Source organism: Euphorbia lathyris, chromosome 2, assembly GCF_963576675.1.
Source record: "Euphorbia lathyris chromosome 2, ddEupLath1.1, whole genome shotgun sequence".
Lineage (NCBI taxonomy): Eukaryota > Viridiplantae > Streptophyta > Magnoliopsida > Malpighiales > Euphorbiaceae > Euphorbia > Euphorbia lathyris.
The window spans coordinates 112,434,543-112,453,192 of NC_088911.1; the positions used below are offsets into that span (position 1 = coordinate 112,434,543).

Here is an 18,650-nt window from a genome sequence, read left to right on the forward strand (position 1 = left end):
TACGAACTCCTTCCACATGCCGTTTGGGGAGATGACTATCCAGCTGCATGATGTATGACGGATTCTTCGGATCCCGATCGACATTTATGGAGTGGTGGAGGTGTATTTGTTCAGGCTGTACACAGGCTTGTCATCCAGGGTAGGGGATGACGCTACTCGGGCCACAGCGTGGATGTGGCTTATGCTTGGATCCACTTTGTTTGTTGACAATAGTGGAGATAGGATTAGACCGGCCCATCTTGCTGAGGTTTACGGCGGTGTCAGCGGGGCAGTTGGACTTTTATGGGGGTCTGCTACACTTTCCACGTTGTACCGGCAGCTGGGGATAGCGAGCAGAGGAAACTGTTCTGGTATATGCAGATGTTTGACCCTACTGCAGGCGTGGATATACGAGTATTTTTCGGTGTTTCGGCCGCATAGAGGAGCTCACTTGATCCCAGCTGACCATGCCCGTGCACTAAGATGGGAGGTCGGGGTACCAGGCAAGACGACCGCCCGATTAGATACCATACGCGGGCAGTTGGACCGTATGACGGCAGCAGAGGTATTTTATAAAATTTTAAAATTAATTTAAGTATTATTTATAGTATATTATTATTTTTTATTGAGTATTATTTTTTTTCAGGTGACGTGGTTGCCTTATGGTCCTGTCCCCGATGATGATCGGCTTCGAGTGTCCTACGCCAGTTGGATACGGTGTAGAGACATCGTCGAGCCGTATATGCCCGATCGAGCGCTGCGACAGGTCGGATATACTCAGCCTATCCCAGTTGAGCGTATTAGACCTGATAAAGCAGTACGACCGTGGAGATCTTTATCGTATAAGCTCACGCATTCCTCTGTCATAGTTAAGGATACCTAGCGGAGATTTCCATCGGCTCAGGGCATTGATCGGAGGAGATGCCGACCAGTTGGATACGATCCCACTGCCTGTGATCCTGCTTATATGGACTGGTATATGCGATATTCGCATCCTCATCTCCTTCATGCACCACAGGCTGGACCGGTACAGCATGCTCGCGCCAACAGCGAATTTGTAAGTTTATTATTATTTAATATTTTTATTTAGTATTAGTTTATATGTGTTTATTTTTTAATATTTATTTATTAATTTTTTTTACAGTGGGTTAGCTGGTTGTGGCGTGTCATTCAACTAGCGGCTACCCACCGATCTGACGAGGATGCTCCACGCATTAAGAGGGAGATGGATAAGTTTATGGAGGTGTGGCGTCGGGCGAGCTAAATTATTTTTGTAGAACTTCATACATTTTAACACTTTTGATATTATATTTACTCTTTTATGTTTATTAATTTTTATGTTTATTAATTTTTATTTTAATGTTTATGTTTTTAAATTTTATTTGTTAAAAGGTAATACGAGTTAAAATGCCGTAATTTTATTTTTAAACGGATAATTCGAGTTAACCACAATTATCAACAATTTTTTTTGTGATTTATTCATGCGGGTGTGTGGTAATCACGCCTCACCGTAGGTGCGGACGTGATAGCCTCACGCCTCACCCTGTGGTGAGGCGTGATTACCTCACGTCCGCGTGCCGGGAGAGGTTTTTTCCCCCAATTTCCCACCTCAAAGCCTCAAAGGGTACTTTCGTCCTTTCACGGGGCTAGAGGTGGGAAATTGGGGCTGGATTTAACAACACCCTTACAAAAAGAAAGGTTTATGTACCCTTAAACCCTAGGTTGTAAAAGACTTAAAAGCTCCTAAGACACAACAAACATAACCTAGGGCATTATGGGTAAAAAGTTACAAAATAAATTAATGGCAAACTAGTAAATAGAATAATGGTAGAAAATGTAAATAAGTAGTGGCAGGATGGTAATTAAGACAAAAGTTCGAATGAGAAGAACTTGTTGGTTAAATTAGTCGCACGGCGTGTGGTATGTCTGACATGTCGTGTGAGTTGTAAATCTGATAATTCACACGACGTGTGAATTAAGTAAAAAGAAGCAGAACCTCCTTTCTGACCGTACGACGTGTGGCTAAGTGACACAGCGCATGGTGCCTTTTCTTTCTCCTTTACTGCTGTCTGTCGAACCACACGATGTATTACTGTAATTGAATTAATTCGTTAAAAGAAGGTCTGAAATTTTAATAAAATTAGTATTTTGTTTTTGTCATCAATTTTATAATTTACAGTGAAACGGTGAATTGAAAATAAGTTCATATTTGTAATGTTAGGAAGCATAAGGATCACCTAAAAAAAGAAAAAACTTACCTTATCTCATATTACTATACTACCATAAAGAAACTAATATTCAGAATCCCATATTTATTTATATATGACAACAGAATCCCCATATGAGATTCTAAAGAGTATTATCATTTAATACAAAAACCCAACCCAACAACTACCAATCAAACTATTGTTCAAACCTAAACAAAAAGTCGTATATAACTATATAATATATATGCATGTTAAAGCATATACTAACATATTGTTACCTGTCAAAATTATTAAAATCTCAACTAATCTTAGAAAGTTAATTTTAATCTACCTAGCAAAAACTTTATCCATCAAAATTTTTAAAAAAAAAACTCTTAACTCATCATTTATATTAATTGAAATTTAATTGTAACGAGTATTGTCTGATTATAAATATTGTGTTGTTTGCTTTCGAAGGAGTTATAGGAGTCGGAGTTGTTGTTCGTGATTCGCGAGGGCAATTTGTTACGGGAAGAACTGCTATAGTAGAAGGTGTGCTGGAGGTTCGGGATGGGGAAACACTTGCTCTTCTCCAAGCTTTGTTATGGACTGACATTGGGATTTCAGAGAGTTACTTTTAATGTTGATGCCAAAAATTATTTGTGACAATGTTTCCTCCTTCTCGGAGTTAACTACTCGGAGTTTGATAACTTAATTACAAGATGCAAAGCTATTCTCCAAAGTAATAATGAGTTTTTTGTCCGTTTTCTTAGACGACAATCAAATGGTTTGACATGTCACATGTGTTAGCTATGTCATCTCAATTATATACTAGTCTCATGTTTTGTGATGTTATTCCTAGTTTTATTACATTTTCTTTATTAAAAATTTATCCTAGTGAGGCTTAATAATGAAATTTCTGTTAAAGAAAAAATAATAAGTCAAATATTATTAAATAATAAATCAGGTGACAAATATTTAGACCTAACAATTTCATGTTCGAGTCGTGTTCTTAACGTGTTCTTTTCGGGTTCGTGTTAAAAAGAGTAAATTCAAACTTAACCCAAAAACTTTTGTGTCACAATCGTGTTAACCTGTTCGGATTAGTGTCGATTTTGTGTCGTGTTTTCGAGTTACATATAATTTTATTATGCATATATACTAATAATAACTTTTAAAAATACAAGAATGTTATGGGGTCATGTAATGTGTTTATAACAATTTAGGAGGTTGAAATCATATTTGTAAGTAATAATTATAATTTTATTATCTTTATTAGTAACATATAAAAAAACAAGATAACGTAATAATAATTTTAAATATTCGTGTCGGTTTCATGTTACCTTATCGATCCTAACCCAACACAAAAATTTGCTAGTCAATTAAAAAATGATACATTACCTACTAAACTAAACTCAAACACTAAAATTTTATCGATTTCGTATCGTATAACCTCGTCATGTATACTTTTGCCACCTCTAACTATCATCATTTGGGAGGCTGAAATAATAAAATTGAAAATCAATATTGTAGGTTGGTTAATGGCTAATAGTACTGATTTAAGGCTATGTATCCCAATCCTATTACGTTACAGAGACAGAGACACACGCCTTCTCTTTCTTTTGTTCCAAACGCCTGGGTTGATTTTCACATAACATTCCATTTCCGCCTTTCCTTTCCCTCTCCACCGACTAGCTTTCCCTCCCTATAAAACCCCTCAAAACACCTCAATTCACCCTCTTCCAATCTCACAAAGCTACCACTTGATCCTCTTTCTCCTTATTTATATGGATTGCTACCTCCTCCTTCTTCCAACAACTTAATTTTGATCCCCATATACCTACATTAATATGCATACATTGAAAGATAAAGTCTCCAATCAGCTCTCTCGTTTCTTTGCCGATTCAAAAAATCATAATTCTCCTTCTTCTCCTCCTCCTCCTCCTGTTTCACCACCCGATCCTTCTCAGGTTATTTTGATCCTTCCCCTTTGTTTTCTTTATGTTTTCCTTTTCTGTTGGTTTTCCGAGAGTGCTAGCTAGATCCGATTGGTATTGTACAATGTCGTTAAGTGGTTCAATTTATATATTGATCCGAGAATGTATGTTAGCTGATATATTGAATTATCTAATGTGTAGAAGGGTCTTCTGATTTCAGATTGATATCATGTTGGGGGGATTTGTTTGGGTAATTGATTATAGTTTTGAGTTTGGTAGCTATGGGAACATAAGAAAAGTAGACAGAAATTTTTATTTATTTGCTTTAAAAAAATAGGATTCTGGTGTTTCCTGTTGAATTTCATTGTTATTAAGTTTTGATGTGGGAAATTTGAATATGCAGGGAAAACAGTTCTCTAGTGAGGGGAAGTCATTTTCTTCATACTTTTCTTTCCCTTACCGTTCGTATAACTTTGGTGGTTCTGGATCAAAAAGACACCAACATGGTTTCCATCCAATTGAACAACAACCTGTTAAATGGGGTGAAAAGGAGGATGGTTACTCGGTTAAGTATCATGAATGCAACATAATGAATGAGGATGAGGATTATTTTAAAATTAGTGAAGATGCTAAAGAAGGTATTACAGTTTGTACTAAAAATCAAACAGGTAAAATCCATGAAAGCAATGATGGCTCTGCAAGGAGCAGCGATGACAATGATGTATTCGAGGAAGCACGTGAACAGCAGACTCCACGGAGTCCTTCATGTAATCTCATGGTTGAATCATCTTTTATTTCCTCGGAGATGTATGAATTTTTGCATTCATCCCTTCCTAATATAGTGAAGGGTTGCAAGTGGGTTTTGGCATACAGGTAAATCCTGCTGATAAATCTATAGCCTGTTGGCACAGCTCTACTTGTATTAATTGTGTTTAGATCTTGATTCACTTCCAATTATTTCAAATGAAGGGCAGTACCCTGAAGCATGGAATTTCACTCCGGACACTAATTCGGAAGAGTGCTGATTTTCCTGGTCCCTGCATTCTGGTATGCCAATATCTATGATCTAATGATTTCCAATTACAGTTCCCCATAAGATAATCATCATTTTAATTATGCCTTAATTAGATAAGATGAGTTCTTATGGTATAAATTTCTAGGTTGTTGGTGATAGACAAGGTGCTGTATTTGGTGGTCTGCTAGAATGTCCATTGACACCTACACCCAAGAGAAAATATCAGGTAACACTTGTTTAGTTAATATTATGTGCATTTACAATACTTCTTCTAATTCTGTTTCCTTTTATACAATTCAAATGTTTTATGAACACGGTTATCTTTTTTCCAATTTCAATGATAGGGGACAGTTCAATCTTTTGTGTTTACAACTATATATGGTGAACCAAGGCTATTTAGACCAACTGGTAAGCTCTCACATCAATTTAATTTCTTCTTCGAAAATGAAATGAGTGAGGTCAAATGCATAACACTTTTGAGAGATGCAACTACTGTTTCCAGTTCATAGTAGTCAATTTTCACATATGTGAAGCTTTTGCATTCATAAGTGTTTGATCATCTCTCTTTCTTTCAAAGAGAACGGTTTCTTGCTTTATGGTCAATTTGATTCTTTATTTCAGTAGAGGCACTTCAAAGTTGTCATCCTTTATGGCAACGTGCATAAACAAATCGCTATGGATATTGTGATCCCTCAATGAAAAAGAAGTATTTTGTATGCTATGTTCTTGATAGCATAGAAGCTGATAAGGTTGTGGAATTTTAGCAGTTACATAACCTGTCAGCAGTAATAAGCTGCGAATATATTTCCCGTAATATGCATATAAACTGACTAATGACTAATGCAAATAGGTGCAAACCGATATTATTACATGTGTTTAAACGACCTACTAGCACTTGGTGGTGGAAGCAACTTTGCTTTGTGCTTGGATGGAGACCTGTAAGTTGAATTTTTTACTAATCCACTTTGAATTTCTTCAATTGGTTCATAGAGAAAAATAGAAAATCATCTAGATGTTACTTCATTTAATCCTTTTTATTTATGTTGTTTTTCTCTTATTTTTCCTTGAGGTAGGTTAAATGGAACTAGTGGACCTTCTGAAACCTATGGGAACATGTGTCTGGCACACAAACCTGAGTTTGATATAAAAAACGTTGAGGTAATTACCTTCTACAATTTAGAATCATGCCTGAAGGTTGTCGAATCTCAAGCATTATTCCAATTCCTACTTTTGCTCATTTGCTTAAATTATCTACTTTTGCTCATTTGCTTAAATTATCTTGCACTACTGCTACCTTTAGTTTCCATTTTATCCTTATAGTACCTTTTGCAACTCCTAAATACTGTAATATTGTCCATGCATCATACAGTTGATCATCGTATGAAGTAGTTCTTATTCTCTTTTATTTGCAGATGATCTGATTCAGGTCTATTATGATGATATTTTGCATTATACAATTAATACCATACATGATACATCATTAGGTTAATATTTGGTCAATCGATGAATCTGAAAGGTACATTTGTAGTCTAAGAAAAAATTAGATCGAGTTTATATTGCCTTGTCAGTTAGATGGTTGTAATTCTGTTATGTATAGTAAAAAGTAATGAAAAAAGGGCTCTTCTTTTGCTTATGAGAGTGAAAGAATTCAGTCATTAAGAATTTGCAGCGTGGCAAAGTAAGTATTTCTCTAAAATATATGCAGCAGCCGAGTCCTACTATGATCGATTTGTAGTTTCAGAATGCAATGCTTTACTCAGCTGAGTTTACCTTGCAATTGCTGCATGCTTTTGCCAGTTCGTATGAATGCCTATTTGCTATTTGATATTTTGATCCATATTTTTATCCATTTATTGGTTGTAAGCAACGTTAGATGCTTTATCCTGATGCTTTATCCAGATTACTAACTCTCCTTTATGTTGATGGTAATTTGTTACACGTGCAGCTTTGGGGATTTACACATTCATCAAAGTACCTAACTTGACTCAAGAAACGGAAGTTTGTCATCTCTGATTCGTGATGTTTGTTTATTTATTCTTTCAACAATGGAATGGAATGGAATTGATTGTCTTTTGGTGAAATACTAGAATGTCAATTCCTGAACAAGTCATTGCTCGCTGCAAAAGGAGAAGTGACCTCATCTCTTTGGAATCGGCATTCTCTAAAAAACACAGCTTGTGCTTAGGTAACAGAGTAGAGGGTTAAAAGAGTAGCTAGGAAGCCCACAGTTGTCGGTATCTCATTTTTGTAGTATTTGGAGACTCAAACCTTTTGATGATATTTTAGTGTATTAATACAATTAGTGCAACAGTTAACATCAATATATTGTGCTTTCCTTTTGATGCAATGTGATATTTGATATTTTATAGTGTATTAATACATCGGCTTAATACATCATTTGTCTCCTGAACTTGTCCAAAAAGGTTGATTAGGCCTGACCTTTCAAAATGTCCAAATAGTCGCTTAAACTTGCATAAAATGTAATCAATTGATCACTCGGTTACAAAAAAAAAGTAAGTTAAATGCGGAAAATATATTGCACGCGTTTAAAAAAAAAGTAAAACAATCAAGATCGGGAGTATGCGGTTGTACTATTAGAGAATACAAGTTTTATATTTGAACAAATAATAACTTTATTTTTAATCTATTCTTGAATTATGTAATAAACATTTTAAAACATGTGGAATACATCTTCCGCATTTACCTTACTATTTTTTGCAATCATGTGATCAATTGATTACATTTTACGCAAATTCAGAAGACTAATTGAATATTTTATATTCAGAGGACTAATTGAACATTTTATATAAATTCAAGAGACTATTGAAACACTTTAATAGTTCAAAAGGTCAATTGACCTTTTTGGACAAGTTCAGAAAACAAATGACGTATTAAATCTAATACATTCGTGTAACTGATGACATTCATCGTGTTGTGCTTTCAAACAGTTAATATTCATTTTAAATTGTGCATGCTAACGGAAAAGCAGCAGCGGGCTCCCTTCAATGTTTTCTTCCTACTTTAAAAAATACCGACATTAAAACAAAGATAAGCAAAGGCTTTCCTATATTTATCTAGATGGTCGAATCAGAACTGGTACCTATAGTATTGTTTAAATTAACTGACTAACATTAGAAGTTCAACCCATACAAATGAGCATAAACAATCACTCGTTTAGATTAACTGAGAACTAACATTAGAAGTTCAACCCATACAATTGAGTATAATCAAAATAAAAGTAGCTATTTTTATGGCAATAAGAAAATTTTACAACATTTCAATTCAAAGGATATAAAGTAGCAACAGAAATAAAAGTTCCAATGGGTGCTTCGATTTCATCTCTTCGATTTCATGTGATCCTGCACCTAGATGTATGGCTCAAGTAACTAGAAAAACAAGGAAGGTGCCAATACCCCATAATTTATAGCAACTCAAGTTCTACATCAGCGCGCCACTGCCGATTACAATACATCCCAATAGAAGCTGCAAAAGCAACCGCATGAAGCCCACTTCCAAAATCAGGTAACTCACTGAGAAATCATGACTCTTCTTGAGCTTCATCCCCAGGCAATCCAAATATTCGAAGATTTCGGTCCAGTGATCCTACTGCTAAGTATTTAGCATCAGGCCCGAACTTTACACATGTTACTTTTCCTGTCAATTTTAGCATAATATAATACTCTGTTAATCACTATAGTTCCAGATGGATGCAACAAATAAAAATAAATAATAGACAACTTGGTAAACTCCAGTCTAGATAAATAGAAAAGAACCTGTGCCAGACAAATCTGGAAGAGTCTTGATACAATTCCAGTCTTGTTTAACGCTGCCAACTTGGTAAACTCTATAAAAAGCACAAGCAACGCAATGAAACTTTAGGTCAGAAAATTAGAAGGCAGATAAAAAGACCGGATCTTGAGGTATCCGGTAACATAAAGTCACAAAATAAATAAGACTACAGACAGCCCAAAACTTTCTCTGGGATGAGCAATACCAGGAATTATATTGCCCTCAAAAAATTATAGTTCAATATATTTTCAAACAAACATAAAATCTAGTGTTTGCGGATGATTTATTAGCCACCCACCTTATATCTGAGCCAGCAACACCAAGGTAACATCCACTTTGATCGAACTCCACTGCAACACCAGAACTAATTAGCATTGAACATCTTTTCATGATCCGTTAGCATCATAGGAGAAAAGATAATCATGGGAACTAAACTAAATGGCTTCAGCCACTCCACCATTAGTTAAAGACACCGTATAGCTGTGCAAAAATATCAGTTGACCTGAACCATATATTCTAGGAAACAATATTCTACTGGACCAAGAGAGGTAAAAGAGACATTTTCTACTCCAACTAAGATAACGTTACTGGACCAGATATTCTAGGAAACAATCACCACTTACACAAGGATTTTATATTGCATGTTAAGTAAAATTAATTATTATTGTAGGCATTGGAAAGATAGAAGGTTATGTAAGGGTCTTAGGGACAATACATGACCAAGCATCACATTATTACCATAATCACATACCAGAGTTTGTTGGTGTCTCAGAATCATATAAATTGATTGTCTGAAAATTCTTCAATTTACGGAGATCCCATAGTTTAACACTATCATGCGCAGCAGTCTGTTCCAGATTAACCACATCAACCAGCTTGTAAGATTCATATCATTCATATAGGAACGGATTTGCAAAAGTTTCATTACCGTTAGGAAGTAACCATTTTCTGAGAAAGATATGGCAGTTACTGCCCCAACATGCCCATCAAATCTTGCAACATTTGCCTGTAAATCAATTATATGACAGCAGAATGTGAACCTTAAGAAAGGGCAATTCTTACAAAATAAAATAAGACAGATCAGCAGGAATCTGAATGTCTCTGTCCCAGCTGTCCACTATCCAGAACAATAAACATACAAAGGTTTATAGCCTCTCGAATTATCAAAGGGTTGATATCGGTGCAAGTACCTGACTTTTAACATCCCAAATTTTTACAACGGCGTCTGAGGTCCCTGTTCCAAGGATGAGACCATCAGGATGAAAAGCTGCAGATGTGTAGCCCCCCTCAGGTTTGGAAGAGTCCGACTTAGAAGAATCAGCAACCTGCAAAAGTGAACATCATACCAGCAATCTGGATTGAATGAGTGAAAGTTATTCATTTCCTTACATAACGATGGGCTCTGGTACTTCAGGTTAAAATCCAAATTACAAATAAGAAATTACAACCGAAAACTTTGTACTGGTCATAAGAATCCACCATATGTACAACCATATGACAACCATGTGGAAGAAATTAACTATATTTGGTAATTGTATGCAGGGAAAACAACTCATAGTACAAATACAGGACACTGAAAGAAACTGAAAAATTTAAGCAATTAAGATGGGATGTGAAAGTGGGGGAGAGGCAGAGAGAGGTTAGGACCTGTGTCAAGCATAAGCCAGATGAGAGATCATAGAAGCACCATGTATTGTCCATTGAAGCTGTTACAAAGTAGTTGTTTGTGGCATGTACAGTGACAGCTTGCACCTGGCAGGATATTAAACAAACCCATCTTATGTTTGGTAAAACGGCACAAAACAAAAAGCGTTACAATCAGCTCAAACAAAGAATCAAGAGTGAAAAGAACTTGCAACAACTGATGCCTTCGTAATTTCAATTTGATAGCAAAAGATTTGAAATGGGTCTACCAAATATTCATTCTAAAGAAATACAACATGATGAGAAGCATATGGAATTTGGAATATTCACAGTTTATTAGAGGTGCAACGCTCAAGGACATGCCTGATAGATGCGAGGCAGAAAAAGAAAAGAAAAGAACAACCAAGCTTCATAATATAAGACAGCTAAGCTTATACAGTAATGTTACAGTAATACTGCAATAATCATGATACAAAATAGGCATTAACTTAATATTGACGTTTTCAAAGTCCAAACTACAAACAAGACTTTCAAATCACTTAAGATGGTAATTTGAACTACTAAATAACAATAACTCCTAATACAGCCATAATTTATTTGTTATGAAACTTAAAATAACTTTAAACCTCCCCACTATCATATTCAACTTTAGTACTTTTACTTTCCTTTTCATTTTTATATACTCGTACTGAAACTCAATATCATGTAGAAATCAAAGTGGGGTATTAGCCCTCAAATACAGAGGATTTTGCCTTCTCCAAATGCTAGGAGTGGAGTAATGACATCTTTTCTCTCCTAATTAATCCAATATGATAGGCATCCTCTTCAATTTCACTTGCACTTTTTATAAGTCAATAATAATAAGAATAACACAAAATATAAAGACCACACTACAATCCAAGCTTTGTGTGTCTTGCACTTAACTTGAGGCACATGCCTTGGAGCCTAGGCATGCATCTCATGAACAGTGCCTGCATTGTGCAAGTCAACATGCTGATACTAGAGGCGGATGGGCCTTAAGCTAGATGCTGGAAATCTTTAACATCAGGAGCTTCCTAATTTGCATCAATCAGTGCTCATGTGGAGATAATCACAACCACTTTAGCCTTTTCAGTATATGCTTCTAAGGAAGCATTGCTAGAGATTGATTACCTATTTAGTACAAATAACACATATAACCTATGCATTCAAATTGAACATAGAAGTGAAACCCTTGAAATTAACAAATAATTCGATTTATCAAATATCATCCACAACTTCAAAAAAAAAAATTCTACATCCAAAGGTCGTTATTTTAAAACATGGCCGTGGAACAAAAATTACCTCAGCAGTATGATCCTTCAAAATATGCTTGCAATCATAATTACCATCTTCAGCTCCTTGCCATACACGAACAGTCTGCAAAATTGCAAAAATAATTATAAACAAATATAAATATAAATAAAATATAAATGCTAGTTACTTAGAGTAGGATATTTTTGGACACCATGATTCATGATATGTCAAACATAAAATAAAAAGTAATCGGCTCAAAATATATATCAATACTATATAAGTCAAAACATCACAGTAGTCAATGTGAAGCTTATAGCAATACTTTATAGATCAAAACATCATTGCTAGATGTTGACAGTAGGGGTGTTCAAAATTGGTTGGGTTACCCAATCCACCAATCCAACCCAACCCAATTTTTTCTGGAATTTCAGACCTCTGGAATTTTTGAACTTTCAGATTTCTAGAATTTCAAAGAAATCTGGAACTTCAAAAATGATTAAATTCTGGAAATTTTGGAACTTGAATTTTAAAAATTTTGAAATTCTGGAATTAAAGAAATTTTAAAATTCCAGAATCTGGAAATTTTAGAATTCCAGAATCCGAAAATTCTGGAATTTCAAAATTTTTGAAATTCTGGAATTCCAGAATCCGAAATTCTAGAATTTTGAAAATTCTAGAAATTCGGAAATTCTGAAATTCCAGAATTTCGAAAATTCTGACATTTTAAAAATTCTGAAATTTTAGAAATTCCGGAAATTCTGGACTTTTGAAAATTCTGGAATTTCAAAAATTTCAGAATTTCAGAAATTCTGGAATTCCAGAAATTTTAATCTTTACATCTTTTATATTTTATTATTATTTGAGATTTGTTGTTCGATAAAATAAAAAGAACAAAATAATATTTTAAACCACGTAATATCAATTTAACTTTTTTACTATTTAACCTACACTATTTGAGATTAAAAAAAATAGAAGAAAAATAGTAAAGAAACAAAATAAGTTTGAACCCACTATAACCCACCCAACCCATATAACCCAACCCATCTAACCCACCTAAAAAAGAATTATTGCAACCCACATAACCCCACCCAACCCATGAAATAGTATCCTTACATGGGTTGGGTAAAAATCAAATTGTAACCCACCCAACCCAAGTTTGAACACCCCTAGTTGATAGATTTATGTTACATAGCAGAATAAATCACAAAACATCATAGGAGGGTTAGGTTAGAATACAACACAAGATATCTCCTAAAATCAGAAAATTCTTCTATACACAAAATAGAAAAAGGTACATAAAGAATATTGGTGAAATTGACTGACACATCGGGGTTCAGTATATGAACGGAGGAAAACTACAGTGAAACCATAACTACTAAACTGCAAATAAATTGAGTTGAATTTGGGTTACCTTGTCAGCTGAACCAGTTAAAAACAATCCACCATCAGCTACAAATTTCACACTAGTAACCTACCAAAACAGGGATCAATTAGCCAAGAGACCTCCCACAAATGAAAGGGCTGTCGAGAAAATAAAAACCTTCTTTGAATGACCACTGAGTGTAGATAATATCTGTCCTGATGGGCGATCAAAGAGTACTGCAGTAGAATCAACCCCTCCAGTAGCAATGATGTCCTGGAGACCACAGAAAAAGATTCATTCATCTCGATAGCTAAAACAAAATATGCCATTACGCTAATGCTCATATTTCACAGTGAAGTAAGAACAGTATAAAGGATGCACCCAAGTAAATAAGCCCCAAACTCTGATATTCTCAAAAAAGAAACCTTCCACATGCAATAGCCTCAACACACGCATGATTTGAAGTTAGGAGACGGTATCATCTAAAGTCAGCCACTTATGATTTTTAAAATGAAATATATTATGTCATTGGCTTCAGGTTTTTCCATGCATTCATTTAGGAGAAGTATTGGCTAAGCATACTCAAGGTAGACTTGCAAAACTCCATTAATTGGATTACAAGGACAACCTGCCAATAGCTAGATATAACAGGGTGCCACAGATGAGAGCAATTGCTAGAACAAACCAAAGATGAATCAGTACCTACGAAGAGACAACTCACACACAATTGACCACAAGATCCAATATACAAATAACACATGGGGCATATATACATCGAACAAATTAATTTTACTGAGCTTCATACCTTTGAATAATGAATATCGAGGGATACAATGCCTGGCTTGTTGGTTTTGTGAAGAGGGTGACTGGAAAGTTGGGTGTACCTCTCCAGAGAATCAGCTGTAGCCAACGTTGGAGGAATCTAACCACATGGAGAAGAGAATATAACAAATCAAATCCAAAAGAAAAAAAAAAACAGATTCAACATTAATACGCTGGATCTCTTTAATACATCAAACAAGACATTAATACGCTGGATCTCTTTAATACATCAAACAAAGATATTACGGGCATCAAACCCCACTGATTCTCAAAAGTATGCTGCGTAACACGATCTACAAAGTTAAGCAGTTGAATATTAACATAGAAATGTTACCTGCCGCTTTCTCCGCTGTTGTGAAAGAGCTGCGTTGCAGTCTGTTAATTCAGTAATAATGGCGGTAGAAATTCCAGTACGTACTCTCTTTCCAGGAGGACCCAAATCATCATCCTCAGCAGCTTCAGAAATATCAAACTCTAATTGAGCCATTAATGATCATAAAAGCAGCCATGTAAACAGAAGAATACAAGGATCTACCTCTCTTTCCATTGGTAAGAGCAGTAGCATTTACTGTAGCGGCCGTTGTGGGTAAAGTAGGTAATTGCCTCTCCGCCTGTGCAAGCAATGATCTTGCTTCATCCCTTTCCTTTTTAAGTCTTGCAATCACACGGCAAGCAGCATCATGCTGTTCAAATGAACAATAAAGTAAAGAAATAATACTTTCAACAGATCCGAACTATCAAAACTTTGATAGCACAACCAGCAGTTTGAATCTGAACATTGAAAATTGATTAAATAACTACTAAAACATGATTGAAGCTAAAATTAAAATTCCATGTTTGTTAATGCCTCAAGGGGCTTAAACACATGAAAAAACTAATGGTGTGGACTCCAAAGTTGAAATTGTTAGAAGAAAGCAAATTATGTTTGTAAGGCAAAAAAAAGGGTCCAGGAATGATCTAAAAGGCAATTCCAATTTGAGAATAATTAGACCTCTCAACCACAAAGTAAACTTCCTTTTAGATAGAATTGCAAAAAGAAACACCTCATCTTCTAGATAGATAGACCAATTCAAACAATAAAATTTCTTAGTTGTAGATTTCTAGATATAATTTATTTACCAATTTATCTTAAAGAGTGTATGAGAGGATCAGATCAAGCTTGCTTTCGCTCAGCAACTTTATATATTTCTTGATTCTTATCATCTCTTTATTACATGGCATATTGCATCAGTTACTAATCAAGCCTAAGCCTGCAACTAATTTTCAGGCCAGTAGAACACGACGACCAAGCTAGACTTGTTAAAATGCCCAGATATAAAAGTTACATTAAAACTCAAGAAAGCCCAAACCAAAACCTTTTCCAAATACCCTTTTAACCTGCAAGCATCTAACCTCTCAACCAAAAAAAACAAAAACAAATATATATATATATATATATATATTTCAAAAGAACAAAGATGAACACTTGGTCTGCTGCATTGTATTTAAAAAATTTCATTGGATCACAGAGGTCTTATACAAAGTCACACTTAAATGTCAGGGAAAAGAAAAAGAGTTTGCACTAAAATATCTCAGGATTGAACTACCTCCAGTATTAATTACCATCCATCTCTAATACTATAAACTCACACTTCAAAAGTGAGGAAGAAAAAAGAGCTAGCGGTAAAAAATCTCTGGATCAAACTGTCTCCGGTATTCATTACCATCCATCTCTAATACTGCAGAAAAATATGCCTCAAGAATATTTGGTTTTGCAAACAAAAGAACGTGCATCACTTCCAAGAAATGCTTCTACAAAATTTATGAATTGAGTTTACCGGACCATGGAAGGCCATTGTCATATTGCATGACATAATGGAAAACTGCATTCACGAGGATTCATGCTCATTGTGATGAAGAATTATGCCATATTAAATAGGACTTAGTAAAAAATAGAGAAGAATAGCAGGTTAGGAAAAAAGGGCCAGGAGAATACAATACCCCCAGGTATTAAAATGAATGGTGGCAAAAAAAATACTATTAATTGTACATTAATTAAATGATGATGCAGAGCACTGTCAGCATTGGATCATGAAATATTAGCAAGCACACGACCTTGGTAAATTACCTGGTATAATGCATGACTTAGCTCTTGTCTAGCTGTATGTAGTTGTTGCTCCAATGCAAAATTGGATAACATTAGACCATCCCATTCCTGTAAGTAAATAAACCTAATGACTTTAAAAGCAAACTTAGAAAAGAAAAAAAAGAAAAAAGAAAAAAAAAGTAGAAAGCATGCACATTTCCATAAGATACAAGATCTTGTAATACTATACATAGGGTAAATTGAACTGCTAGAAAGGAATAAAAGAGCAGCTAGACACATACTTATCTAAAAAAAAAAAAAAAGGGCGGCCCGATCACACTACGCGTCCCCGCTGAGCGAGGGTCCGGGGAGGGGTCCCACCACAAGGGTGTGCTGGGGGCAAGCCTTCCCCTGCCAATTTATTTGGCAAGAGGCCGCTCCTAAGACTCGAACCCGTGACCTCTTGGTCACACGACAACAACGTTTACCGTTGCGCCAAGAGTGAAAAGGCAAATACTACATACTATTGCATTACTATTCTAGATTAACTCAATACGAACACATCATAATTTCACAATCGCTTGAAAAAACAAAAGGACGTTTTTTATAAACGCCCATGATCATGCATTTACTAATTATAGTTATAGACATCATGTTGAAGATTAATGTCAAATCAATAGATAAAAGCATCCTCACCGCATAAAATAAAATTGGGGTGTTAACACAGTGATACAGAGCAAACTAGTGCCCTTAAAATAACAATCTGGATTATCTCAATAAATAATTGAGAACTAAAAGTAGAACTTTACAGAACACAATAAAAAATCAAAACAAGCTGATTTCCATCTGAAGGTATAAGAACCTCATGCCATAAGATGAACCAAAAAATAAAAAGGTGCAAAATCAAGTTAGCAGGTGTACATACATTCTGGAACATTCCAAGCATCCCAGGGATGCTTGCAGTCTGTATAGTTCTTGGCTTCACAATCTAAGGAAAGAAAAAAAAAGATCAACCAATAATGAAAATATGAAAAGTTTTTTACAACAATCTCTAATAGAAAAAGAAACAGGCATACCTTGCCTGTTTTGACTGGTACAATGTCATCCATTGTATGTGGTTCCCCAGTGATTGGGCATTTCCCATAATCCTAATAAGATGGCAAACAAAAACAAAGTGTTTATCAAGCACAAAACTAAATTATATGGAAAACAGCTAAACTGGAATACTTCGCAAAGAAAAAGGAAAATACAATTGTGTAAAAAGGAGAGAGAAATTGCTCAAAAGATATAGAACTACACTCTAAGCAATCACCTTTAAATACATAGAAGCCACTGTTTTATCAGGTACACAATTCATTAATTCTAATCCTGGTTTTCTAAGACCAACATTGCAAAGATGCCTCAGTAAATACGGACTAAGTAGTACAGAAGTGTTTTGCTACCTTACATCCTCGAATAAAGTAATTCAATATTCCAACTTTTGACTTCCCATACACTTGTTTCTTTGAGTTATCAAACGTGGTCCTCATCAAAACCCTAAACCAGACATGTTCACTTAACGATATGGTTCCTTAAACATTTCCCTTCTAGTAAAAAAAAAGAAACGCATTCATGCTGCCAGCGATAGAAATTTCAGAAGAAACAACCCTAAATAGTAGAAAATGCGAAAAAGATCAAGAAAAAAAACATACGGATATGTGCCTCTCGATTAGACGCTTCTCGTATAGAAGCCCAGACTTCTTAGAGACCACAGGATCTTCCGGCACCTCGCCGGATACTGAAAATAATGTAGCAGAATCAATTAAAAAAAAACAGAGATCCATAAACCCATGAGAAAGAATTGAAGTAGTTGTGAATGCAAAAGAGGAAAAAAGTAAGAAAAAGAAAGAAGTTATTTACTTGAGCAATGCATGATGAAGATAGGTAGGATTCCGGCTGCGGCGAGAAGCTCCCCAAGAAGCTAGTGAGGGAAGAAATTGGAAAAATCAGCAGCAGCAGCGAGTGACTAGTGAGAGGGAAAATGAAAGAGTGCGGGCGTAGGGATAATACCGATTCGAGCACAAAGTAGTGAGGTGGAATTAGGGATTGTGAATAGTCCGACCCAGCTCAACTATCGGGGCCAGGATTGGGCTTACTGCTGGCCCGGTTCCTCATATGCACCCGGTTGCTTGCTAACCTATTACACGATGAAATTCCGGGTCAACAAAACCGACTCGAACCAAATTATTGTATATATAAGATATCGGGCAAAGTCCAAATTTAACCCTCGTGTTTTAAGGAAAGTACATATTTAGTTTTAACGTATGAAATAGTGCATTAACTAATGTTTTCAAGCAAGATCAATTTTAGTCGTTATTGAAAATTAGAAAAAATCGGTTTGACTGGTATTTAACTATCACTTCAGATCTCAAATTATCAATTATATCTAAGATATTTAGGTTCCGTTCGGTATGGTGTGATGCAATGTAATGTAATCAATGTTGTAATGTAATGCAATGTGCTAATGATTCCATTACAAATATAAGCAAATTTTTTAAAAAAAATGGTGAAATATAATTATTATTACAATACTTAT

At 35.2% G+C, this 18,650-nt stretch overlaps 2 protein-coding genes across 2 annotated transcripts; one reads left to right on the plus strand and one right to left on the minus strand.

Annotated features, from left to right (window-relative positions):
- Nucleotides 1-3,755: 3,755 nt before the first annotated feature.
- On the plus strand, nt 3,756-7,457 carry LOC136219487 (uncharacterized). The gene is made up of 8 exons (XM_066006901.1): nt 3,756-4,135; nt 4,506-4,975; nt 5,077-5,149; nt 5,263-5,343; nt 5,462-5,525; nt 5,968-6,055; nt 6,191-6,275; nt 7,063-7,457. Exons 1-8 carry the CDS (start codon nt 4,016-4,018, stop codon nt 7,099-7,101), a joined length of 1,020 nt encoding a protein of 339 aa, XP_065862973.1. The 5' UTR covers nt 3,756-4,015; the 3' UTR covers nt 7,102-7,457.
- Nucleotides 7,458-8,270: 813 nt separating this feature from the next.
- Nucleotides 8,271-18,133, minus strand: LOC136219488 (pre-mRNA-processing factor 19 homolog 1-like). Its single transcript, XM_066006902.1, has 18 exons — nt 17,975-18,133; nt 17,767-17,852; nt 17,152-17,223; nt 17,001-17,063; nt 16,118-16,204; nt 14,546-14,693; nt 14,345-14,466; nt 13,994-14,110; nt 13,366-13,461; nt 13,237-13,296; nt 11,874-11,948; nt 10,554-10,658; nt 10,097-10,231; nt 9,835-9,912; nt 9,658-9,754; nt 9,205-9,256; nt 8,891-8,961; nt 8,271-8,771 (listed from the first exon to the last, which is right to left on the minus strand). The coding sequence occupies exons 1-18, from the start codon at nt 17,985-17,987 to the stop codon at nt 8,656-8,658; spliced, it is 1,593 nt and encodes a 530-aa protein (XP_065862974.1). The 5' UTR covers nt 17,988-18,133; the 3' UTR covers nt 8,271-8,655.
- Nucleotides 18,134-18,650: the final 517 nt, after the last annotated feature.

Excerpts from the sequence above, each read along its gene's own strand:
- LOC136219487 (XM_066006901.1), top strand. The coding sequence starts at position 4,016 with ATGCATACATTGAAAGATAAAGTCTCCAATCAGCTCTCTCGTTTCTTT. Across the intron at positions 4,136-4,505 it reads CACCACCCGATCCTTCTCAG|GGAAAACAGTTCTCTAGTGA; the intron begins GTTATTTTGATC and ends TTGAATATGCAG. Across the intron at positions 5,150-5,262 it reads TTCCTGGTCCCTGCATTCTG|GTTGTTGGTGATAGACAAGG; the intron begins GTATGCCAATAT and ends ATAAATTTCTAG.
- LOC136219488 (XM_066006902.1), bottom strand. Across the intron at positions 9,913-10,096 it reads TTTGGGATGTTAAAAGTCAG|GCAAATGTTGCAAGATTTGA; the intron begins GTACTTGCACCG and ends ATTGATTTACAG. Across the intron at positions 9,257-9,657 it reads TGAGACACCAACAAACTCTG|TGGAGTTCGATCAAAGTGGA; the intron begins GTATGTGATTAT and ends CTGGTGTTGCAG.